The following is a 27812-nucleotide window of genomic DNA, read 5'->3' as shown; positions in this document are numbered from 1 at the left end:
GTCATGAGCTTTATTTATTTATTGATTTAACATTGTGCTTAATGAAAGGAGTTCGTTCTTTATCCCAATGTTTAATTCATAGCAGCAGCTTTAAATATTTATGAAGTTTCACGTCGTTTTTGTTTAGTTAATAGCCTGGATGGTTCAGTTCGTTGGCTAGGAGAAGGCAATGCGATTTCAGCAAAGGAAAAGCTCTCCACCTTTTGAAAAGTGTGCTTTAAAAAAGGAATGAAATAAAATTTTTCAAAACATATAAGGTCCTTGGCTCCCATGCATTACCATAAATTAATCAGGCAGCTCACCCAGGCTGCACCCCTCTTCTGTAGGCCTTGAGGTATGAGGGGCCCGTTAGACACTTTATCAGTAATGACGGACTAGACTTTTTCACTCATCAAGTCACTCTAGCTTCAATTCAGAAAGCAAGAGAATCTACGCTTACTCGGTCAATTTCCACAGCTGACTTCTTATCACCTGCTAGGAAATTCATTTCTTATCTAAGATTCTTCCATGTGTAAAAATATGATTTTATTACAGTGTTTCAGTCATTGTCATCCTAGGGAACGAATACTTTTCTAGATAAATGAAGTTTTAGAAAACTTCAAATTCAGTTTTTTAAATTTATTTTTTTAAATGGAGAGCAATAATCATAATTTAAACTTCTCATGACAATTCTGGATCACGATCCTACACACCTAGTTTTGCATTGTGTACAAATGTGTGTCTGCCTTAGGTTTTCAGTCTCCTCACCCTGTCCCGAACTAACATTTCTTTTACTGTCCTTCTGCTTCCTCCAGAGATGTTCCATTTTCTAACAAACCCTCAACTTGAGCCCCCATGCAAGTTTTTAGCCTTCAGTATGCACTGAGCTTTGTTACCAGACAACCAAAGTTGCCATAAAACATGAATTTACTTGAATTAAACATAATTCGGTAAGAATCCAAAAGACACTAAATAAACACTTAAGAAAATATAGGCATGCATCTAGAATATAGGCTTCACCATAGTTATCATTTCAAAGCTATGATCTTAAAAATTGCTAAATAAAGCCTTACTGTTTTTAGTCTCCCAAGATAGGATAAAGGAGTGCTACTAAATTTCTATTGTATATGAAGGACTCAACAAACCAGAATCTTATTTGTATAACATCCCAAGCTATCCTGAAGAAGTTGTCAGTAGCACCAATACAAGGACACAAACTCACACCTAAATTAAATGCACATATACCTTGCGGGCACATGTCATCATGATCTTCCAGAAAAACTCCAGCTTCAAAAGCTTAGTCACTGAAGCCAAGCCTTAGCATGCCATGTAATCTCTCTAACCTGTTTTTTTGTATGAAAAAGAATCATAATATCCACCTCATAGAGATCATTCGATAAATGAACAAAATAATTACAGAGCGTACTTTCTAAGATATCATGGGTACACAAAAAACAATAAGTAACAGCTAAATTTTCATCTTCCCACACATTAAAGGTTATAAAACCTGATCTCCAAATTTAAGAGGAGAAATTTGAATCTGCTGTGAGAGATCATAAAGAATTAACAAAGATTGCCCAATGCCATAAGAAAAAGGAAGTGAATGTAAAATGAGGTCAACAGAGAACAATGTATTACATAAAGCCTACTGCTTATTTACAGAAGCAGGAGAGCATGGAGTAGAAATGGAATTTGAGGTTTTATCTGCTTAGACTCTCACCTCAGAGTGACGAATATAAATATTTACTTCACCAATCATGCTGATGACCTGTAGAAAGCTTACAGTATGCGTATGCCTTCTAGAAGATATACAAATAAATAAATGGTTGTATAGATGAACTGAATCATATATGCATAAATAAATACATGGAGGGGCTTCCCTGGTGGTGCAGTGGTTAAGAATCCACCTGCCAATGCAGGGACATGGGTTCAAGGCCTGGTCCAGGAAGATCCCACATGCCGCAGAGCAACTAAGCCCGTGCACCACAACTACTGAGCCGGCGCGCCATAACTACTGAGCCGGCGCGCCACAACTACTAAAGCCTGCACGCCTAGAGCCTGTGCTCCGCAACAAGAGAAGCCACCACAATGAGAAGCCTACACACCACAACGAAGAGTAGCCCCCGCTTGCCACAACTAGAGAAAGTCCGCACACAGCAACGAAGACCCAACACAGCCAAAAATAAATAAATAAAAATTAAATTTAAAAAAAATTAAAATAAATAAATACATGGATACATTGACAATAATTATCAAAAGCATGGCACCTTAACAGTTTAAAGAATGATTTTATAAATTTTATCTAATGTAAGTTCACAAACAGGAAAGCACTAACAGTAAAGCTAGATACTGAGCTAGACCCCAAAGGATGGGATAAGGCTTCCTTGATAAACACGGAACTACAGACAGGTAGAAATGGGAAGGTCATTTTAAGCTTGGGGCACAACGTGAATAAAATCTAGAAAGCAGGTGAGCAAAAATTAGTTTGTTAGAGAATAAAATGAGAGAGGAAGTTTTGTCTTTAAGTTTCTGAACAAAATTCCTAGTTTATTCCACTGTTCGAATCAACAACTTAGAAGTCAACAAAGTCTTCATCTTGTTTAATTAGACTCTACCATCCTTCACTTAAACCCCCTTCCATCTGTTGAGATATATTAGACCATCACTTTTTTTTTTTTTTTTTGCGGTACGCGGGCCTCTCACTGTTGTGGCCTCTCCTGTTGTGGAGCACAGGCTCCGGACGCGCAGGCTCAGCAGCCATGGCTCACAGGCCCAGCCGCTCTGCGGCATGTGGGATCTTCCCAGACCGGGGCACGACCCCGCGTCCCCTGCATCGGCAGGCGGACTCTCAACAACTGCGCCACCAGGGAAGCCCAGAAGACCATCACTTTTAAAAGATACTTTTGCTAAGGATGGTCTGGAGCCTGGATCATCTCTTTAGGCCACATGATGCATGCATACTCCTTTACTTTTCCCAAAAGGCGTAAAAATAGATTCTTAAAAATATATGATAAAGCCTGGAAACAACCTAGATGTCCACCATCAGGTGGCTGGTTAAATAAATTGCGATACATCCTCACAGCAGGGTACAACGTATACATAAAAAGGAATAAGAAATATTTCTCTCTACTACTATGGCGTGATCTCCAAGACATACTGCTAAGTCAAATATAAGTAAATAAATAATGAAGTGTGTATAGTGGGCTACCATTTATCTAACAATGGAAGGATAAACCATAAAATTAAAAGAAATTTACCTGTAAGGTAATTTACCTGTGAAGGGGAGGGAGAGAAGAGGGTGATGGCTCAAGTATAGAAGTGAGACTTCTTAGACACCTTGTTTTTAATTCTGACTTTTGGACCACTTAAATAATTTACATGTTTACAAAATAAAATTAAGTTTCAAAACAGCAATCACTAAACATTGAATATGAAATGAAACTAATTAACCCAACCAGGTATGCAGTTGGTGGCATAACCATATGGAGAATCACTATCCTAAACGACCTAAAGCAGAGTAATTTGATTATTACAGTCCTTCTGGGATGTATCCCAAGGATACAACCAAAAGAATCTTAAAAGAAAAGAAAAACAAGCTTAAACTGTTTCTTAGTAATCACACTGTTGATATGCTATGCATTAACGGAGGATAAAACACATAAATAATTATGTGATATTCTAATTGTATTATCTGCTGTATCCTGAAAACCACTATTCTCAGCATGGAAGAAAGAAGACACAGATGTACTTCTGTCCTCTGAAAAGGCTTTAAGCAATGACCAACTCAGAGAAAGGAACATTCCTAGTGTCTTGAACACAGTCACAAAAAGTATATTTCTACTAAATGGAATCAGAGTTTCTTGCAGAAATAGACAATTCTAAGTCTGAAGCAGAAAATATACCAGAAACATATGAGAAATTTTCTCTAGGATCATGTCATATATGTCTACATCCATGAGTTAAGATACTATTTTTATAAGAAAATTAAAATGAAACAACACTAATTGGTCACTGATGAAAGATGCTAGGGAACAAAAAAAAAAATTGAAGACTGGTAAATGAAAGTAAGAAGTAACCCATTTGAGAACATTTTTCTTAATAGAAGTATTCAAATTAATAAAGGAAAAAAGAAATTAGAACATCATTTTGTAACCATCAATAAACAAAAGGATCCAAGCACTGATCAGCAGCAGCTGCTAATTTCACAAAAGACAACCAGATATTTTTAATCTCTTGATACATGATCACATATGAAGTAGTCTTGACCAAAAAATGAGCCTGAGTCTATCAATCTAGAGTCAACCAATTTACAAGAAGCAGAAGAACATGGGGACAGAACAAGAAACTTAATAACCAGGTTTCTTCAACAAACAAATTTTGAGGGAGGGAGAAAGGGAGGAATGGAAGAAAGGATAAGGAAAAAGAGGGAGAGTAATGAAATAAGGGAGAGAGGGAAGGAGGCAGAGAAAGAGAGAGACACACAGAGATAGAAGGAGGGAGGGAGGAAGGGATTACGAGTCTTGAAAGGCATTATCAACCAACTGCAATGTATGAACCTTATCTGGATCCTGATTCAAACAAACAAACAAACAAAAAAATCATGAAATTTGTGATTCAATTTGAAATTTGAACACTGATTAGATATTTGAAATTAAGAAATATTAGCAATTTTTAAGGTACAATAATAGTAATATGGATATGTATTTTGGGGTTTTTTTTTTCATTTATTTTATTTATTTTTGGCTGCGTTGGGTCTTTCTTTGTTGCTGCGTGGGCTCTCTCTAGTTGCGGCGAGCGGGGGCTACTCTTCATTGCGGGGCACAGGCTTCTCATTGCAGTGGCTTCTCTTGTTGAGGAGCACGGGCTCTAGGCATGCTGGCTTCAATAGTTGTGGCACACGGGCTCAGTAGCTGTGGCTCGCAGGCTCTAGAGCACAGGCTCAGTAGTTGTGGCGCACAGGCTTAGCTGCTCCGCAGCATGTGGGATCTTCCCAGACCAGGGCTTGAACCCGTGTCCCCTGCATTTGCAGGCGGATTCCTAACCACTGTGCCACCAGGGAAGCCCTGGATATGTGTTTTTTAAAAAACCCTCTTTATCTTTTTGAAACACATACTGAAATATTTATAGATGGCAAAATATAATTCAGAGATGTGTTTCAAAATAACACAGAGTAGGGAACTGGTTGGGGGTATGTATAGGACAGGACTAGTCATGGGAAAATGAATGTTGAGGCTAGGTGGTGAGTATTGGGGAGTTCATTATACTATGCTTTTTAACTTTTGTGTGGTGAAATCCTACAAAATAAGTAAATGTATTTTTTTTTCTTATTAGTCATCCATTTAATACACATCAGTGTATACATGTCAATCCCAATCTCCCAATTCATCACACCACCTCCACCACCACCCCCGCCGCTTTCCCCCATGGTGTCCATACGTTTGTTCTCTACATCTGTGTCTCAATTTCTGCCCTGCAAACCCGTTCATCTATACCAGTAAATGTATTTTTTAAAAATATAAGACATTCGGTAGCAATGAGAACACTCAGTACACAGAGGTTGGTTTCTAAACACAATCTGCTACTGAAAAAACAAGGACTCCTTGAAGAAACAGATTCCTTCTAATCTGAGAGGAGAAAAGTACAAGGTGAGCCTGGAACATCTTGTACTAGAAAGCAAAGGAGTAAGAGAATGAGGACATGTTAAATGGCATAGGAACCAGCTTGAAGGGCTCCCTGTTGTCAAATCTGGGTAAATTTAAACATCAAAGAAAAACAATAATGAGTTATAAAACACTGAATAAAAAAAGGAAGTTTTTGAATAGTGATATTCAAAAACAAAAAAAGGGAGGAAAAGCACTATTATGGAAGATTGCCAGCCAATCAATATAGAAGAAATAATAGAATGAGAAAAATCACCGTTTCTCAAACACCAGTCTAATTATTGTTTCAGGCAAGGATTACAAATGCATGGTGAAGCCACTGGGTGGTAGGATATTCCCTCCGTCTCAAGGATCGCAAATTAGTATTAATTGTACATAGGAAAAGGTATCTTTATGATGGGAAGAACCGGTGAACGTCTCCTTAACCAAGTGGTCAAAATTCCATTTCCAGTAAAGGGACCATCTGATGTCATGCCCCTCTTCTGATGATGCAATGAGAGGCATAAACATCATCTAGGCAGCAGTGTGGCCAAAAATGTTTAACGTGAATTCAGTCACCAAGAACAGACAAAATCAGAAATTTGATTTGGACTCTTCAAAATATTAAAGAAAAATCAAGGGATCTGATCTAGATTTAAGAAACCAAAGAAATATGACATTAAATGCAACACATGACCCTCATTTGAATCCCAGGTGGGAGTAAGGGAGAAGCTATTGATATTAAGGACAATATTGTGACAATTGGGAACATTTTAATATGATCATATATTAAAATATAATTATTGTTTTAATGTTCAATTTCTTAAGCATTATAACTGTGTTTTGTTTTGTATGCTCTTATTAGGCTAAAAAAAAAAAGTGAGTATATGGCTAAAGTATAACCTATACATAGATAGATAGATATATGTAAAAAGAAAGTAAAGGTTGTACAAGGTTAAATGGATCTACAGGAAGGCTGGGAGTGTATGCTATACTATTCTTTCAACTTTTCTAAGGACCTAAAATTTTCCAAATAAAAAGCTGATGAAAAATATACTCTGATAATGACATCTGAGTAGTGTATTACGTACAGGTAACAGGGCATCGTCCCCTTTGCTCCTCTGGGTTTTCTCTCTGGAGCTCTCTTTCTGATTGACAGCTTGCTCTGCAAATGATACCTCCAGGTTGATGTCTGTTTCAGAGGCAGGTGCCTCTTCAGGCACCAATGGAGTCAGCTCCTTTCCGCCAACAACTAGGCTAGATGCCTGATCTGGGAAAAAGACAAAAGATTCAAGTGCTTTGGCTACTTCTTTTTTTAACTTCTAATACATCAACCATATAAACCTTTGGGAAAAGTACTATTTACTATAAGCAATAATTAACGGTTATTTTAATAGTAAAAAGTATGCTCAAGGAATTCTACCAATGGTGAATGGGGGTGTAGAGGAGAGAAGGTGGTGACTAGAAAGCCAGAGTTGAATTGTGGAATCTTTCTCTAAGGTCACAATTCTTAGACTGAGTCCAGTTCCAAAACATTGATGGGCGAGCTCAAGCTCTGAATGAAAAACCTCACAAAAATTTAGTAGACTTAATCATTGCTTTATTTTATACTGGGAGAGTAAAAGCAAAAAAAGGAGAGAAGGAGGTTAGCGTTACTCTCTCTTAAAACTATGATATACCATTTAATTTCCTTACAGTGGAACAGATTCCTGAAAAAGATTTCTTCCATGCCCTGCATGTCCTTTCTGGAATGTTACCTATCTATCACAGTAAAAATTCCAAAACAAAAGTTAGCACCAACAATGTGCACTGTGGGAGTCAGGTCTGGAGGTACCTGGTACCAGAACCAACAGGTTTTGCACCAGATTATTACAAAGATTATAACAGCTCTCTTACAACTATAAATCTAATGAAATAAGTTCCATGTATTTACATCAACCGTTTATAATAAATTTAACATTATTTTCTTGGTTTGTTTGTTGTTAATCCTCCAGGAAAAAAATTAACACCTGAAAACTTATTTGCTGAAAATGTCAGCTTTAAGCTTGGAAGAAAATACTTCTAAATTTGGCTATTTGATAAGTTTTTGGTTTTTAACACAACTCACACTAGATAAAAACCTGGAATCAATGACAGGATTACTGTTATTTTCTCATTGCAGACCTTTAATTCATGGTGGGCAGCTCTGGATTACATCAGGAAGCTTACATAGTACATTCAAATGCTTATATACTAACACAGCAAGGTGATGGAGGGTAAAGTTAATTTTAAAATTTAATAAATACGTCATATATACATATATTATTAAAAGTCTGATGCCTTCAGAAAATGTATTTGTATTATCTTCTATATATTTTCTATACTTATAGTCACTTAAATCAAAAACACACAGAAAAACTGTTTTACTCAAAAGAAAATACGGATAAATCTAAATCTAGCCTTTTTCACTCTCATTCAGTAAGCAGTGCGGGCTTCGTGGTTGTAGGACTTAGGTAGTGCTCAGCGGGGCCCCAAGCTGGGTTTAACGTTCTACTGTTGCTGTCTTGCAATTTGAACAAGAAGCCCTACATTTTCAGTTTTCACTGGGCCTTGCAAATTACATAGCTGGCCCTGGTGACATCTCACAGTTAAGAAAGTAAGTAAAATGGACCTATGTGAATTCCAAAAATAAGAGAAAATTTAAAGCTCTTTGATTGTATTTATCTGCTGCCATCTATGCCACATTATGCTTTTCCAACAGCCTGTGACAATTTTTTTTTTTAATTAGGATAACTAGACCTCTCTCCGATTAATTTTTAAAGTATTAACTTAAATGTCAAAGCACAATTTGAGTTTTACATTCCCACTGGTTTACACCGCTTTATGTTTTACTGTGAATATGTATGTTGGTTTCCTAGGAAACCATTCTAAGAGGAAAAAACTGATTAGCCATTTTCTTAAATTAGAAGCTACCTTTCTAAAAGCTGAGTGTTTATGGTCAAGAATGTTAAAACGACTCCCTTTTCTCCTTAACAGCCCCATGTCAGAGCTACAATAAACACCACCTCCCCACACACACACACAAATGTTCTGTGAATTCAAAACTGAGGAGAAGAATTATAATTAAGTTAGAATACATTTTATACATATGAAGTTCCTCCAAAAATTGGCAAAAATAAAAAACACAATATAGAAAAGGCTTAAGGATCAAATGGTAACTCCAGTTAAGGCAGATAGCAGGAAAAACAGTTTCAGGGGTGATAAAGGAGCACTGCTAAAAGAAATAGTTAACTGATTAATAAAAGTATCTATGAATCAATTATCTACTCTCAAAGAGAAACGTTAACAGACAATGCTGAGATAAACCTTTTGGCTCTTAAAGCCCAAAAGTGTAAATAATATAATTTATTTAATCTATTCTCCTTTGGTTTTTAAGTGGATAATAGCACTGAGTTACAAATATTTTACAAAACTCAAAGTTTTTCAATTGTCCAAAATAATCCATATCTTTATTTTAAAAAATAATTTCCCCTCCTCCTTGGAACTCGGAAAAGAAAACATAACACAAAAGTTTTAAAAGTTATTTCGGCATTATTAGTATTTCTATATGTATGTATTAAACATTGGACTTTCATATACACAGAGTTGTATAATTTGATGAAAAGTTAAGATTGATACTTAGCAGTAGATTAATTAATTTGAAATGCAACAATGCTTGCAACATTAAAATTTTATTTTTCATTTAGAGTAAGTAACTTTGATTGAACATGCATAAAAGCCTAAGTGTATGGAAAACATTTAAAATAGACTACGTAGCTCACACTTACAGATTTCAAATGGAAAGAGCTCCACTTTTGAACTCCAGACAATATTTTCCATGCATTTCATTCAGAACCTTTCAATGTTTGCATAACACTGGTTAATTCACTGGCTAGCAAAAGAGCATGGCATTGCCCAGAACAGGTGCAGTAGTAAATACTCAGTGACTTGGATGGCATTATACACATTCTCTTATTATTCTGACTGGAGGCTCTATGCCCACTTCACAGCATTCCAGCAAAAGCAGATGTAAATCAGGCAGCAAGTTTGTCACATTCCACTCGGCTGCTGCAAGCTAGGCTGGAAGGGACTGCTATAATGAACTTGTCTTCCAGAACTTCTGTTTATATAGCCTACATCACCATCTCTGGCAAAGGAGGAAAACACCAAGAAAGGACAATGTTTTCCTCAGTATTCATTTAGCAATTGCCAGTCGCTCTTCCCCAAAGCCCAAAGCATATTGATATTGGCACAAAAGGTTCATCTGTCTCTCTTAACGACCCAGCTCTCTAGCCCGCCTGCACTGGCTATTCCAGCCTGCTTGCCACTTCAGTGCCTACTGGCACACAGACTTAGGGAAACACCCAGTAATTTCATTCTGATATAAAACATGTAACTAAAGAAATCTCCACAGAACAGTAAAAATCAAGTGCTTTTATAGACATAAATATATAGACACGTATGTGTCTATACACACGCATGCACACACTTATATATGCACATACGTGTGTGTGTATATATTTTAAGGCAGGGGTGCAGGAGAGAAGTTCTGAGAAAAGTATGAAAGGAAGGATAAAGATACTAGATGCTCCAAGACTCCAAAATGTCCCGTACACAGTAATTTTGGACTAACCTTTGATTTTTATAGGAAGGTTGGGAACACTTCCCAGGCCTCCACAGTCTACCTGATACTCTTCCTCCACTACTTCCAATCCAAACACAACCCAAGTAATGCCATGAACACTCCAGGTGCCAGGTCTTAAGGACATAAACAAAAGAAAAGTCCCAAGCAGGACTCAGGCAGCCACCAACAACCTCTGCTATAGTTTTTAAGTAACAGCACACTGAGGATTAAATCTGTGACCTTAATTTAGAAATTTTTCCTTTTTGTGAATCCACGAAATAGCTTTAAATTCTTTCTTGGTAAGTACTAATAAAGTCTTACTATTTATTTTCATCCATGCCTTGAATTTCTAATCCATTTCTGAAATAATAGATACAGAAAAAGGAATGAAAAGGAGAGTTGTAATCAATGACCCCCCCCAAAAAAATCTTAACTTAAAAAAAAAAAGTTTTTCTAAACTTTCTGAAAAGCAATCCATTTATGAGCTAAGAACTTCAGATCTGAAAATGAGGTTCCAAATTCACTGGCTCCCCTTACTAGCTGTGTGGCCTCGGGAAAGTAACTTTACATCTGTAAACCTCACTTCTCTCATTTGTAGAATGGGTTAAGAACAATATTTACTACATAGAGCTCCTGAGTTTATTAAATTAGGTAAATATCTCTGCATAGTACCTGGCACATGGTAAGCATTTGGGAAAACTGACTATGTACAGAGATGTTAGAACAGATAGACATAGACAAGTATTTAAAAAAAATCAAAGGCCAACTATATGCTCAGTCTTATGTAATCATATATTTGGGTACTTTATATGAGTATCTGAATAGAATTTGCTTACCAGAATTGAAGATGAATGTTTTAAAAGGTCTTATCTGTTTGTTATACTAATAAATGAGAAAATACAAGAGAACGGGTCCAACTTACCATCTTTTCCTTGGTATTTGTTTTCGTCTGTTCTGACTGATTGTGATTCTGCACCATCTGGAGGCTAAAGATAGAACATGGGCCATTTAGTCATCTCCACCTCACAACCAGAGAAACGGTACTGTGAAATAACTCTATTACTAACCTTCAGAGTACTACTGTGAAATAACTCTATTACTAACCTTCAGAGTACAAGAAATGCACTCAGAATTATATCAATCACAGAAAAAAAGGACTACAGGTATAATCAACAAGCAATCATCCAATAAACATGTGATCACCCACAACTTGTAAGACACACTACTAAGCCCTGTGGGGAATAAGGGCAACATCAAGAGTGTCCCTGCCATCAAGAACGCCGCTATACATTGAAGGGAAAAGAAAACACATCAAAAAGTTAACAATATCCATTAACAGATGAGTAGATAAACAAAATGTGAGCCACCCACACAATGAAATATTATTCTGCAATAAAAGGAAACAAAGTACAGGTACATGCTACAACATGGATGAACCTTGAAAACATTACACTAAGTGAAAGGAATCAGTCACAAGGACCACATACTGTGTGATTTCATTTCTACGAAATCTTCCGAATAGGAAAGTCATAGAGACAGAAAGTAAATTAGTGGTTGCCGAGTGGGTAAGGAGAGGAATATGAGGAATGACTGCTAACGGGTATGGGTTTCCTTTTGGAGATGATGAAAAGGTGCTCAAATGGATGGTGAGGATGGTTGTGAATCTGTGACTACACAAAAAACCTCTGGATTGTAAACTTTAAGTGGGCGACTTGGTGAATTCTCTCTCAATAACGCTGTTATAAAATAAAATTATAAGTTGACATGTAGGTAATAAAATAGAATTCTTCATATTTTTTTAAAAAGCTAGTAATAAATGTGAGATCAACTAAAACTAAATTACCAAGCAGGTAATAAGAGCTTAGATATTCAAAGGAACTCCTTTTTCAAGGGGTTGAGGAAGTGACACCTGAAGAATGCAGCCCTCCAAGGGCTTATGGACACAGGAAAACATGGCTGGCTCCTCTCACCAGTAAGTGTGTCCAGGCTGTACTTCCTCCTTTCCAAGTAAGGCTTCAGGAGGAATTCAGGAATCAGGAAGGGGAGTCTAGGTCAATCATACACAGAGGTCTATTTGAATGAACTGTCTTTAAAATACTCATTCCATTGGATTTTCCTCTCTATACAAAAGAAGATAGCCTTTGTAGTCCCCTCCCCACATACTTCAACTCAGGTGTTAGCAGAGGAGAACTCCCCTCTCCACCTGCAGTCCAAGAAGAGTCTAGAAAAGCACCGGGGCAGGTACGCAGAGGTGCTCTACTTAGAGGTTAGAGGTACCCAGGTCAGTGTAGAGCGACTACCAATCACAGAAGTGGTACAAGAGTCGTGGTACTACTTCAGTCCCCCTCAGGCAGGGCAATACCATCCTCCTCCCTCCGCCCACGAGCCTGCAGAAGGCCAGCACTCCACGGCACAGGGCACACAGTGAGTAATTCTAATCTTACACAGGAACACGTATTTTGGAGCATGTGGTTGGAATTGTTTTCCTAAGTAATTGAAGATAACAGTGCAGATGGTATTCATTTCTGTATTATATTTCCCAGTGTCAGCAAGGGCTTCATGAGGAAGCATTTGAAACGGAAGAGCTGAATATGGACAGTCATCTCTCAGTATCTGTGAGAGACTGGTTCCAGGACACCCCCCACCCCTGCCCTCGCGGATCAACATTGGAGGATGCTCAAGTCCCTTATAAAAAATGGCATAGTATAGTCGGCCCTCCGTATCCACAGGTGCAGAACCCAGGGATATGGAGGGCCCACTGTACTTATTTGAGAATAGAAGAACTGCAAGTAAAGATAGCTGGCCCATGTCTGCTTGAGGGATGGGGGACATATTTCTAATGGGTGGCAGTGTTTCGATTAAAGGCATAAAGTGTAAGCAAGTTAACACTATTTTAATTTACTTGTGCTATTTCTCTCTTATTGACTCCATCAGATGATACAACTCACCAGTTACCTTGAACTCAAACCATGTGGTTTAGACATTACCAAGAATTTGCTGGAAAATGTTGCTTGAAGCATTGAGTAGCAACATCCTCTTAGAGACTGGCAGGAATCCCACAGTACATGGTTTGCTTAGGCTCAGCTCTCTGCGCCCCCCACCCCCTTTTGTTTCCTCTTAACTCCCTCAGGGAGAGCTCTTTAATTGGGAAGGAAATGTCATAATACTATATTTCCTTACTATTCATTTTTCTACAGCTAGAAACCAAGTCCAGTCCTTCAACCCCAGTGGATGTCCCAAATAACGACTGGGTGGTATGCAAGCACGTAACTGCCTCACAGCAGCCAGAGACCTACCTAGAGCAATCCAGTCACCCCAAAACTCCTATAAAATGGACTGGATTTGATCTACAGTTGACCATGCAAATAGAGCAGGAAGCTGCAGCTACAAAGGATTTCTTGGAAGAATGAAATGTCTACAAAAAGCAAAAAACCTCTATATGACAGAAAGATACCTTAAATATAAGTCCATTTAGTCCCTCATCCTTTAAAGATTTTTGTTACCCTTTATTTATAGTGTAAATACATCTCATGTATTTACTGAGGCGACTAATATCAGAATCACATATGTAAACCCAAATGCAGCAGGATGCACAGTGGTTAGAAGCACTTATTTAGAGTCTGACAAATCTGGGTTTACTATCTACAGGACCACTGAGCAAGTGCCTTAAAGTCTATGAGCCTGTAGCATGGAAACGATGATACCTCACTCACAGGACAGCTCTAAGGATGAAATGGGATATCGCATGGAAAGTAGTCGGCACAGTAGGTGTTCAGTAGTGGCAGCAGCAAATATAACTGCTATTATGATCACTGCAATCATCGTTCAACATCCATTCTGTTTGTTCTCACTCCAATCATCCAACTGGGTCTTCTAGACCAGAGCTATTCCAACTTCATCAGAGAACAGTCCAGAGTATAGATCAACTTTGACCCTAAGAACATCATTAAGTTCAGCTGACCTTTTTTTCCTCTTTGTAGCAAGACTTTCTTGTTGAAGGAGCAGATGATATTAATTTACATTTTGTGCAAGCTCTTGAGGTCCTCCTGGACAAGCCACTAGCAGCCTACCAACTGGCTGTACTGAGCCGCACTGTTCTACGCCGTACAGATCTCCTACTTGTACCAGGCCTCCCCTGACAGCCATCAGCCCCAGAGTCTCTACCAGACTCCAACAGCTTCCACTAATAAATTCATCATCTTAGCAAATATCTACTCAAATCTTCTATGTGCTAGGCACCGTGCTACGTGCTAGATGCAAAGGGGAAGTTATTTCATGTTCAGGGTTCCTGTTTTATAATTCAGCTACAACTAGCTCCTTCACGTTCCACTTCCATTCATCCCCACATGAGTCTAGAAAAAAAGCAAATTTTCCTAAAAGAGTTAACGTAGAAGGAAGAATCCTCTACCTCTGACTTTTCTGTAAGTAACAATTAGCCGTCACATTGCCTAGGAGGTTGGGGCCATTCCTAACGCTCCAAGGACACCTAACACAGGGACTGTCACAGAGAAATGTAACTTGTTTCATTTTCTGCCCCATCAGTATAACTTCTAGAAGGACAGGGGTCAAGTCCCTCCTGATCATGGAGAGCACGGAGCTTTAGCGCCTTGCATATACATGCCCATTAAGTTTTTAATGATCTGAATTAAACTGGATGGGTTCAATTGATTCTAAGCAATTATTCCTTTGCTTTATCAAAAAAGAAAACCTACCTCCCTTTCTTTTGACCCTCTCTGTTGAGCAAATATGTCTCTGACGTCAGGAACCTGGTACTGTTTGTTTTTTTTCCTCAAGGTCTGGGAGACAGTCTCTACTCGTTTCTGAACAGCTGCCGCCTGCGTCCGGGTCAGTGTTGATAAAAACACCATGCTTTCTTGGTTATCTCCAGCAGCCTCTCCAAAGAGATTGGACAAACCGGCCTCCTTAAGCCACTCTTCTTCCAGTTCTCCCTCTAAGACAATAGAGAAGAATGGTATTTAAATCACAAAATATGAGAACGTTTACATTTTTTTAAGCTGTTTAAAAACCCTTACTGAAACTCTTATATCACAACCAAACTGCAGTGCTAAGAATCATCATCTGAAACTTGGACAACTGCCATAAACTCCAGGCATAAAGATATCAAATTTTAGATCCATTTCATATACACTCAATTAAAAGTTTTAAATGACTTCACATGTGATTAACCTCTATAACTTCCCTGCAGATTAACCAGGGGAAGATAATACTGTTCCCTTTCCAGAGATGAGCAAGCCATGAAAAGATAACTTACTTCCATCGAGTTACAGAAGGAAGTCGATGCTGGGGATGGCCATTAAAGCCCTGTTTCTTGGCTTAAATTCAGCACTACCGGAGTCCAACCCTAACTGATGGAAAGGCTTGTTTTCTCTGCTCGCTGTAGCTGACAGGGAGTGTGGAAAAGAAGTAAAGAGCATCTGGACATCAGGAACTAATCAATTTCAAATTAATTTTTTTAACCCCCCAGGTCAGCCCATCAAAGTCATGTTTTTCACAAATTTTTTTTTAAAGCACACTATTTTCAGCAAAAAGACCAAAATAGCTTATTATAGGAAACCAATTAAACAACTGAATCCATTCAAAACACTGAAACGAAGTAAACAGTAAAGCAAATGTTGTATACGATCTACTGACGATTCGGGTCTTCCCTGGCAGTCCAGTGGTTAAGACTCTGTGCTCCCACTGCAGGAGCACGGGTTCAATCCCTGATCAGGGAACTAAGATCCCATATGCCAGGCGGCGCGGCCAAAAAAAAAAGGAAGATCTGTTGATGATTAACAGAAAAACTGAATGATAACTAGAATAGATTCACTCCAAGCTCCATGTTTATAGAGGAAATTGAAAGATCAAGGACTTGAGACACAAAAGACCTGTGTCCTTACCCCATTTCTGCACCTTGATGGCCATGTCACTTTGGCCGGGTCACTTAGCCTCAAGCTGACTCTGTTTTCTCATCTGTAAACTAAACCACAGCTGCCCTGGGTGCCTCATAACCACATGTGAGAATGTCACATGGGAAGAACTTTGCAGAGCTCTATTATAGTCCATATCACATGATGGAGCCCTGACTGGTGTGCCCATCTATCCCTCTCTACTATCTAAACTCCATGAGGGCAGAAATAAAGTATTAATAACCTTGGCTTCAAGAAACATAAGGCAGTGCCAGGCATTCTGCATGCCAGACAACAAAAACTGTTTACTGACATAAAAAGTCAGCCATGATTATTAATGCTGTTAAGGCAGAACTCGGTATACGTGTATCAAACCAAATGGCCAGAAAAAAGCTGATATTGCCATGATAAGGGAAGTAAACAAGATTACAGTATAGAGTCACTTGTTCCATTAAAAAGTAGAGGTAAAATTCAAACAATTTCAAGTCAAAAAGAAGGCATGGGTGTATAGAAACAGTCCCAATTCTTCTTGATAATCACAACACTATGAATCCATTTTAGCCTTGGAGAATTATGAAATAGCTAAGGACACATGGCTATGCAACAGGCTCGAGTGCTGCTTTCTGCAGAATGTTTTCTCCTTACTCAGCAGGCCGCTGGTATGCTGCTGCCATCTTGAAACATTGAGACAGAAAGGTTGGGAGACACTATTACCACAAAAAGCTCAACTGGATTGGTAAAGTGAGAAAGAATGAGAGTAAAATGAAAGAGAACCCAAATAAAAGAATGAGTTGGTTATAATTTTCTTTTACAAATCAGTGTTAAATTAAGGAAAATCTCTAACTTTTCTTTTTCAAGTATTATCGGTTGCTTTTTTTCAACAAATGGTATAGCAAAGGAGAAAAGCCTATTTATGTATTGATAGATTTCAGTATTAAACAACTTGATGCTAAGTCATTTAGCATTATTAAGAAGTCTTCTGTTGAGAGCGTCCCTGGTGGCATAGTGGTTAAGAATCTGCCTGCCAATGCAGGGGACCGGGGTTCGAGCCCTGGTCTGGGAAGATCCCACATGCCGCGGAGTAACAAAGACCGTGCGCCACAACTACTGAGCCTGCGCTCTAGAGCCCGCGAGCCACAACTACTGAAGCCCGCGCACCTAGAGCCCGTGCTCCGCAACAAGAGAAGCCACCGCAGTGAGAAGCCCACGCACCGCAACGAAGAACAGTCCCCACTCCCGCAACCAGAGAAAGCCCGCACACAGCAACAAAGACCCAACACAGTCAAAAATAAATAAATTTATATATATAAAAAAAAGAAGTCTTCTGTTGAAAAACAGGTCACTACTAGCAGTGGGTCCCAAGGTACTAACTGTGGCTCTTACTTTCTTGGCATTTGTATCAATTTATACACCAAAGACTGACTTACAAACTTATAGCTGGCACAAGGCATAGAAAGAATGCTAATATAATAGATGCCAGAGTTGGGCATCAGAAACCTAGTGTCTAATTTAATAGATTAGCAAAAAAAAAAAAAAAAAAAAAAAAAAAAAAAAAAAAAAAGAAAACATGAAATTTAAGGGGAAAAAAAAAGTGAAGTTTTACATGCTTCTTCCAGAATATGAAATACAGTAGTGGAGACTGTGGGAAATGCGGCTAGAAAGAGACTTGAGTGAAATTATGAACCAAATACAAGAAGTAAATGTGGAGGCTAAGAATGCTAATACCATCTTCCACTGTCCGAATCTGTACCCTGAGCTTAGCTGGCTAAACTGTGGCACTGCTGCCAATCTGGAGGATGATACTTTGAAAGATAAGATGACCAGTACTGGGACAGGTCTGCAAATCACCAACAACGATGGATTTATGTGAATCTTTCCTTCTAGAAAAAGTTGCTTGGCTAGTAACAAGACAACTATCCTCAACCATTTGAAAGGCTATCATGCAAAAAATAAAACAGACTTGTTCTGATCTTCCAGAAGGCAGATCTACAATAAGTGAGTAAAAGGTAGTGTAGAGCAGATTGTAAATCAATAAAATAAAGAACACCGAAACAGCTCAAGCTGACGGAAAAGCAGCATCTATACTCATATCATCAGCATCTATACTCACTAGAGGCCAAATGGCCATGTGGCTAGGATATCAAAGAAGGAATTTAAATAAAGCTTAGATGATTTCAAAATTCTAGTCTAACTCTAAGAGTCTATGATACAGCAAGCTTAGCCAACAAGATTCTAGCCACATCTAAAACTAAGCGAATTTACTTATGCCACTTATATGTGTCAGCTGCATCTATAAATCTGCCACAATTAAGTCATTTTCAAGTTGAAAGGCAGCTACCATTTATCTTTTTCTGGTTTTCCTAGCTTTAATATTTTTTTTCCTCCTCTTCCTTTCCATGTATTCATTTCCCATCTATACATATTAAAAAAGAGAGAGAGAGAGAAAAAGAAAAAAAGAGAAAAAAGTTTTGTTAATTTCATTATTACCATCAGGCTCTTTGACAACCACCACCTCTTGATCTTCTTGTCTGTTCTCACTGGATTTCTTGATATTTTCTAGCTCGGTCCAATAATCTTCCATAGATAGTTCATCCAAAGAATCCTGGGAACTTGATCGATCAAATGGAGGTCTTTCTATAACTTTGGTGATTTCCTGGTTCATGGTATACTGGCCATATCTGCGACTATAAATTCAAAAGAAAACACGGTTCATCTTAGTACATGAGGAAGTAGTACAATTTCTAAAATATCACAGTACTGAGCTGGAGAATTTGGAAACTCAAGTTCTCCTAAACAAAACCAAAGAAATGTGTATTTTGAAACTGTTTATCTTGAGAGGCTACTGATTATAATACGCCTGTAGAATGAACAGTTTTATCCTCTATGGAAAAGCATAGCAAAGAACAAACAGCAATGGGATAAATATTTTTCCATTTCCATTTCATTTAAATTATTTTAAGCTTCTTTAAACCTGAAAATTTGTTCTTAGAAAGCAACAGGTTAAATCTTGATTAGAGGTTAATTAAATTGGGATTGAATTTTACACAGTATTTCATATTTATCATTGATACCTAAAAATCAAACTCAATCACCCCTTACATAGCACATATCCACAATCAATGAATGAGGCACCATTTGAATTTTCATTTTGTTTTTGGAACCAAAACATCAATAGAAGGATGGTATATTAAGTTTGCTGTTACACTCTATTTTAGAAAGCAGCTTTTAATATTTACACTTATAAATGTACCCATTACTTACATATATTTTAAAACATGGTAAAAAACGTATTTATTGGCAATTCTGAATAAGTAGTTAGGAATTACCTTGTAAACATTTGGTTAAATATAATCTATGAAGAAAAGGATAAGTGAATAAATTTTTTAATGACTTCAACTGTATTTTTTTTCTTTGTAAGTCATATCCTACCTACTACTAACATTGAATTAAAGTGCCTAATAATAAAAAAACCCATATAGAATAGAAATATTAAATTGCTTCATTATTGTTTATATTGAGATAGAGAGGGAAAAAAGCCTTATTACTTGAAGAAGGAAATTTTTCAGCTATGGTTTTTCCCCTTTGTAGTCAATAATTTTTCAGAAATACAATTTGAGTGGAGACAATAACTGGTGAATGAGTGTTTTGTTACTCTAATATCAAATTGCTTTTTTATCTCCCAAGAAGACATTAGGAAGTAATACTCTGCTAGACTGGTTTTACTTACTGCACATAGAGCAAATAAAAAGAAATGCAACAAAACAAAATTCTTTAATAGTGTGTGAACATTTTCACATTTAAACTGGCCTTTCCCATAGTTATTTAAAATAGTAGGATTTAATACAGCATAAGGAAGAAGGTCACTAAACTCTGGTCGAATCTACCCAGCAGTTTAATTCCAACTGACTTAGTAAAAGTCAAAGAACTTAATTACCTATTGCTGCAAATAAATGCAATATAACTGACTACTTAACTGTAATGCGCTAATCGGCCAGTTTTATCCCTTTAAAGATGGTTCTCTCTGCCTTGATTACATACTTTATTAATGCTGGTGGCATGAATGATGGAACAATCCCTATAATCTCACCCCAGCAGCAATCCTGGCCTGGTGATGGGTGGGCGTTAGAATGAGGGCCAACAGCAGGAAGTCTAGACATGTTTGTGTGAATCTCTTTCCTCTAGCCTCCATTGTCCATTGTTTGCCGCCCCCCATCCCTTAATTCAAAGGACACTTCCTCCCTCCCTGCCCCAACTCCTGTTTACATCCTTGTGTCCCACCCTGTGGCCATGATACCACCCGGTGTTCTCAGTTTAGGGTTTACACTCCTGATTCTTAAGTTACAATGTGAACGAGAAAGCTCTCTTTTCTCTTAAAAATGAAAAGTAAATTATATTTTTCATTTCTGTGATCACCAGCTCAACTGATCTCTGGTTCATATTCCTTAATCCTGCTTTATCAGGATAGCTAAAGCTAATTTACAGTGTTTGCCGGATTCATTTTTGGTCTATTTCATGTCAAATATATAGACGCCCTTCCTTGCTGTTGTTTTACCTCTCATTATAATGTAAGATTGTCTACTTTATTGCTATTTTCGACAACCCTTAGCCCCACGGGAGATCATGATGAGAACTGTGGAATGTGTGAAGTATAATGACTAATGCCAAATAATTTGGTTTATCTGCTCACAGGAAAGTGGTGCTGTTGAACGAAAAGTACATTAAGCCTTTCACTCCTGAAGGAATGTGTTTATTCTGGCAAGAATTTTCCAGTAAATTTCCATTAAGATAAGAGCATGTGCAGAAAAATGCAAGGGCACTGAGCAACAGCGTTGTTATGTAAATATACCTTCTATAGCAAGCCCTGCTTTCAAAACACGTATAAAGCGAAAATCTAATCGCTTAGTGCTGATGAATCAACTCAATATTTTGACTTTAATAAGATTCAAAAGCTGAACAGGTTTGTTGTAACAACCTGAAGACACTGAGTCATGAAAAGGAGGATTTTTTTTTCTTTTTTTTGGATCACTGGCAAATGTTGCAAGAAAACAATTTTTTTAAATATTAGGGGATGGAGTGTAGGTAGGAGGCAACCGTCCAGTGACAGTCCCCTCCTTAGTCAGCTGCCGAATAGTTTATATTTTCTCTAAAAATGTGACTGAATATTCTTTATTCACGGTTTACGTCAATAAACATGTCATGACACTGCTTTTCTTCTTAGAATAGTCTCACTTTTGTACTCCAGACAGGCCACGGCTAAAAGTCTGGCCCTTCTTAAAACTGTCCTGGTAAGAGGCCAGTTAACTAGTTTCCTCTCTTCTGTTTTTAGGAGTATTGTTTTACGACACCATGTTCATTCTGCAAATTGGGCTCAAAAACATAAAAGCAACATCTGCTAGACATAATGAAGTATGCAGCAGAAATATTCTGTATTTCCAAAAGATCCCAGGCAACACATGGTGCTCAAATCAGAGAAACACACGCTTTGCCCCACAGGCAACTACTAATTACCTCCGCCTGACTTACCAGCAAATGATGGTTCTCTGTTCGCTTTTCCTCACTCCCCATCCAGAATCCCATGTGCTAAACATCCATGACCACTCTTCCAAAACTCCCCCATTTCTCACCTTTTACAACTATAACTACAGAACTAGACACTGTCCTCTAAGAGAAGATGCTTCCTAGTCCACTGTACAAGTCTTGCTCTAAGACATCACAGTATTATCACGTGGGCTTTTTTCCCATGGGCACTATAGCATCACCAGCAAATACTCAACTTTAAAATCTCCCCATGGGCCTTCATGGTGTGTTATCTTGCTGACATGTCCTCGTGCTGTGTTGATAAAAACTGGAGTTTTGTTTCCTTATATTTTCCCCAGGTATATTTTATCCCATTTTTCTGTAATATTTTTTCCACCTGGCCAGTGAATTTCAAATGTACTGATATCATCAGGGTGTTAGTGATACCTGTTATTTTCTTTTTTGTCGCAGAGGATCTTAAAGTGATCTGACACAAGCTGTCCTCTACAAGGAGTTAAGAGTTTGCCATGCACCATGCTGTGGTCCACTAGAAGAAAATTTCTTGATTCGTCCTAGCACCAATGCAGTCAGTGAAACAACAGGAAAACATATAGGACTAGGATTCATAAGTACCAAATGGTTCCAGCTCGACCTTTTTTCATGATCCTTGGAAAAATCACTTCTCTGATTCTAACATTTTCCTATCTATAAAATGGAAAGAATGCCAACAGCCTTCACTGCTTTGTCTGTTGTGAGTTATCAAATAAGAATTCCTATTAAAGTGTCTCAGAGGTAACCAAGAAGAAGGCACTCAAGTTAGCATCATTGCTAACATTTGTGTAACTGCTAACTGCAGATAACTGCCACTCCCATAGTTTAATAAGGTCACCTTTGCCCTCTTCTAAGGTTCAGAGAATTTACTTATCCTCTAGGGACAGTCATTCTTAAACCTTTGGTCTCAGACCTCCTCTACACACTTAAAAATTTTCAAGGGCTTGCTTCCAGAGTGTTTTTGAGATAGATATATCCACTGATATGGACACTATTAGATATTAAAACCAAAAAAAATGTAAACACTAATTAATTTAAGAATAAGAAGAATAAATATCTTAAATAACATTTGGGGCGGGGGGAAGCCCTATGTTTTCCAAACCAAGACAAAAAAGTAGTGAGATAAGTAGCATTGTTTTACATTTTTGAAACTGTCTTTAATGTCTGGCTTAATAGAAAACATCTGGATTCTCACATCTGCCTCTGCATTTACTCTTCTGAGATATTGTAAGTCATGTAGTTTCTGGGAAACTCTACTGTATTCTCAGGAGAGAATGAGAATGAAAAAGGCCAGTAACATCTCGGTGTTATTATGAAAATAGTTCTGATCTCCCAGACCCCTGAAAGGGTCTCAAGAGCCTCAGGTGTTCCTCGGCCACACTTTGAAAACACTGCTCCAGGATTTCTCAAAAACACGGAATGGATCTGAAAAGGCACTTTTCAATTCTGTGGGCAACACTCCAGAAAGCCTTACTGAAAGAAACAGACATGCTTTCCTAATGACCTTTGACCTACTTCTTTGTTTATTTTAGTTTAGTTTTACAGCCTTTCATCAAGACTGGGACTTATTCCAATGATATATCCATATTTAATTCATACTACAATGACAAAGAATAAAAGCATTATTTAAAAACCCCTACCTTGCCAATGTTTTCCATCATTTGCTCTTTTTTTTTATAAATTTATTTATTTTATTTATTTATTTTTGGCTGTGTTGGGTCTTCGTTGCTGCGTGAGGGCTTTCCCTAGTTGCGGCGAGCGGGGGCTACTCTTCCTTGCGGTGCGCGGGCTTCCCACTGCAGTGGCTTCTCTTGTTGCAGAGCACGGGCTCTAGGTGCCCAGGCTTCAGTAGTTGTGCCATGTGGGCTCAATAGTTGTGGCGCACGGGTTTAGTTGCTCTGCAGCATGTGGGATCTTCCCAGACCAGGGCTCGAACCTGTGTCTCCTGCGTTGGCAGGCAGATTCTTAAGCACTGCACCACCAGGGAAGACCCCATCATTTGCTTTCATCCGCCATGTACAATGGGCAGAAATCCTGTCTAAGCTTCCCCTTTTGCCCGGTGTATTTGAAAATATGTATTTTCTTTAATGCTCCTTTGTCATCGATCTGTACCTCTTCCTACAATTATCTCAAGGCATTTATTTGGAACTAGGACATTTCTTTGAACTCATATTTAACAATCTGATCCAATCTCTACTTTTTGTACCCTGCCCCATCAAGAATCATATTGCTACACTTATATTCAGTCTGTCTCCTGGTCCTGCTCCTTCCAGGGCATTTCTGTGGCCCCAAGTCTGCTTTCGTGAAGTCCTTTGATGCTAGGACTTGGTTTTGTTTATTTGTTTTCTTTTCTTACAAGATCCTTACAGGTACACTCTCATGCTCCTTATTCTACTTTTACTTCCAACACGGGAAAAGAAGTGACTGGGTTGAGAGATGTAAGAGAATAAGGTTATTTTTGTTTTGTTTTTTTGTTCTGTTTTTAATGTGCCAAAAAAAAAGTTCTTACTGCGATCATTACTTATCAAACCATAATGACCAAGTATATTTTAGATAAAGCCATATTTATTGAAGTGTAAATTTTAGAATGGTATTAGACCTTAGAGATTTAAACCTATCCCATCATTTTCTAGATGAGGTAATGAGGCGCCAGGGTAAGTCTTCTTCAAAATCTCAGCAAAGTGGTGGTTGAACCAAAATTAGTGTCCTCATTTCTTTTTCGGTCTATTACACCAAATAGACTAGAAAGGGCAGAATTTACTTTTTTCACGTCTGATGCTCCAGTCTTTGTGAGTTTATATCGCACACAGCAAAACCAAGAGTGATCTTGTTCACACAGTCTATAATTAACATTTTAAAATGACCACTACACTTATCTAGAGAAAAATACATTTAACAGTCAAATCATACCTCTTTAAAATGCATGAGAATTCTTTTCCAATGCCTTTTATAAAGAGTGGTTTGTGCCACGCTGGGGCACAACTTCAAATATACCCATTTTTTAAAAAGCTTTGTTTTGAAGATGTTTAAAATTTTTTAAATGTTTTAAAAATTCACTCTGTCTCTCCAGCTACATTATCTCTAGGCTGGGGGTAAAAAAAGTGTTTCTGCTGTGTAGATCTTTCTCTTTTGTCAGTGATATTAAAGAAGTAATCACTGCCATCGTGAGATGGTGAAGCTATTAATACTCGTAATGGCCTGTCCATAAGCCTACACTGAATTTGAATGACTATGAAGAGCTGCGGCCTATGAATGACCCAAGTCATTTTTCCCTGGGAAGTGAATGCCTACTATTGTTTAGCTGAAAGCAGTAATTATTAGAAGTGGCTCTGACACCAGAAAGAAAGAACACTGACAGTGCCTTAAGGCGGTAAGAAGTTGATTGGAAAGCAATCCCACACTCTCCCCACTCCCAGGCAGCCTCCGGAGCCCAGGGAAAGGATTCCTCAGATCTTCGACCTGACCCAATTGCTATTATTTTTTAAATATATTAGTTAGTTTTCACATTTCAAGTAAACTTACTTTTACCCTTTGCATATTTTACCCCTTTCATGTGGGGGAAGGATAAAACTTACCCATTATTTCTTTCAGCTTTCTTTTTCTTTAAAAATAAACGTCACTTAACATACGTCTAGCACATTGCTGTAGTCTTCACAGAGCGTCCGCCCAATTTTGACACACAGCAAAACAATAAGCAAATGAACTGATGATGCTCTATTTACTTAACTTTGCCTAAGTAAAGCTGAAAGAGAAGCCCATTAGTGACACTGCTGAGAGAGAGCTATGAAAACTTGGCTTTCTCACTTTTACAGAAAACTATGGTAGAACCAATTCATATGTGAACATCACTAAAAGAATAGGGGAGGGAACACTCTTGCACTGTTGGTGGGAATGTAAATTGATACAGCCACTATGGAGAACAGCATGGAGGTTCCTTAAAAAACTACAAATAGACTACCATATGACCCAGGAATCCCACTACTGGGCATATACCCTGAGAAAACCATAATTCAAAAAGAGTCATGTACCAAAATGTTCATTGCAGCTCTATTTACAATAGCCCGGAGATGGAAACAACCTAAGTGTCCATCATCGGATGAATGGATAAAGAAGATGTGGCACATATATACAATGGAATATTACTCAGCCATAAAAAGAAACGAAATTGAGTTATTTGTAGTGAGGTGGATGGACCTAGAGTCTGTCATACAGAGTGAAGTCAAAAAGAGAAAAACGAATACCGTATGCTAACACATATATATGGAATTTAAGAAAAAAAAAATGTCATGAAGAGCCTAGGGGTAAGACAGGAATAAAGACACAGACCTACTAGAGAATGGACTTGAGGATATAGGTAGGGGGAAGGGTAAGCTGTGACAAAGCGAGAGAGAGGCATGGACATATATACACTACCAAACGTAAGGTAGATAGCTAGTGGGAAGCAGCCGCATAGCACAGGGAGATCAGCTAGGTGGTTTGTGACCACCTAGAGGGGTGGGATAGGGAGGGTGGGAGGGAGGGAGACGCAAGAGGGAAGCGATATGGGAACATATGTATACGTATAACTGACTCACTTTGTTATAAAGCAGGAACTAACACACCATTGTAAAGCAATTATACTCCAATAAAGATGCTTAAAAAAAAAAGAATAGGGGTATAGGCAGCAGCGACTACCACCAAGTCTAGTAGAAAGAAAGGAGAAAAGGCACAAGACAGAAGGGCATGTGGGAGAGTCATGAGGCAGCCAAAGCAAATTGGAAAAACTCTCTTCCCTTTTAAGTATAGACGTAGGGTATGTAAAGGGGAAGTTATGGGCTAACACCGGCCACCAGACATCGGTCTTTCTTATTTTCAAGCTTTGGTTCTGGGTAGAAGTGAGATCCTCTTTGTTTTGAGCTCCCCCAATCTCTCTCAGGAGGCAGTTTTTCCTCCTCCATTGGCATCAAGACTCAACAAGTAGCCAAATGGTAGCCAGGGATCTGAATGTCTAAGTCATTTTCCAAGACGAGGGTATAGAGATCAGCAGTGGGACTTGACATGAAATATCAAGACCTTGGAAGACTGGTTCAAAGCATATCGAACTGAGTTTGCATATGCACTCCACTCAACTCTCCATCGCCAGGACTTGTATCTACCTGACACTTGGATGTACCTGACACAGCTCTTCTCCAGAACTCTCTCCTTTCCTCGTTCTGGTTAGTTTCAAGCCATCTGGAGATTCAACACCAGCAGCCACTTTGCATTCGGAGCATAGGCTCTCCAGCTGGATCTGTTTTCCAGCTGTCATTACTCAATTTCATATCTTGGTGTCTTTCTCCATGGGGGTTGGAATAAAGAAAGACATATCCACGCTCCTTCAGTCTCCCCACGATCCTGACCACATCCTGCACTGTGATACTCATGCTTGTATCTCTACCACTCCACTGTATGTCCCTTGCTGCAAGGATCTGCAGAGTTTTTTGTTTGTTTGTTTGGGGGTTTTTGTTTGTTTTTTCATCTGGGTATCCCTGGGTTTAGCCATCCATTTGCCATAGCAGATGCTTGGGAACTGTTCAATTATTAATTACTGATTTATGGCTGCTTCTGAAACAACAACATCCTTTTAATTTCTAAGGTGTTTCTCATTTAATTGCACAAAACTACAAAGGAATGAAACAAGGACATGAAAAGTAGACAGTAAAGAAATCAGTCATCAGGAAACCCTAGAAGGTAATTAATAGGTAATTGTTCTATGCCTCTGTAACTCTTGGGTGTTTAATTTGAAAGCAGCCTTCCTTATGAGGGAATAAAAACATACAAAAGAAAGGGCCAATTTCATATCATACTGTACCTAATATTAAGTCACAAACAAGCGCTGGCATACATTTTGTTAAGCCCACCACATTCCCTGGTTTCATCCTGTCAACTTAATCTCTAAAATAAATTTTAAAATATTTGTTGAATGCCTGGTGTATGTTGGGCACCTTATCAGAGATGTCTGTTCAACCAACCTACTCAAGCCTTTATCTTGAAATAGATTATAAATGACACTGAAACTAGGCATGCGTGGAATTTTCCAGTTCCTCACTGAACCAG

At 38.3% G+C, this 27812-nt stretch overlaps 1 protein-coding gene across 4 annotated transcripts in view; it reads right to left on the bottom strand.

The window, feature by feature from the left end:
• The window catches only part of ARHGAP18 (Rho GTPase activating protein 18), a 132295-nt gene that overhangs the window by 39761 nt on the left and 64722 nt on the right, over window positions 1–27812 (bottom strand). For all 4 annotated transcript variants that reach the window (XM_033407494.2, XM_012536528.3, XM_049695230.1 and 1 more), the window contains exons 2-5: window positions 18657–18853; window positions 14973–15211; window positions 11183–11246; window positions 6710–6888 (exon numbers count right to left, since the gene is read on the bottom strand). In XM_033407494.2, the coding sequence (XP_033263385.1) occupies window positions 6710–6888; window positions 11183–11246; window positions 14973–15211; window positions 18657–18853 (679 nt within the window). The remainder of the gene's footprint in view (window positions 1–6709; window positions 6889–11182; window positions 11247–14972; window positions 15212–18656; window positions 18854–27812) is intronic.

The sequence above is a fragment of the Orcinus orca genome, chromosome 12 (genome assembly GCF_937001465.1).
Source record: "Orcinus orca chromosome 12, mOrcOrc1.1, whole genome shotgun sequence".
NCBI classification, from domain to species: Eukaryota; Metazoa; Chordata; class Mammalia; order Artiodactyla; family Delphinidae; genus Orcinus; species Orcinus orca.
Note: the sequence above shows the minus strand (reverse complement) of the source record. Positions and strands in the feature narration are given on the sequence as shown.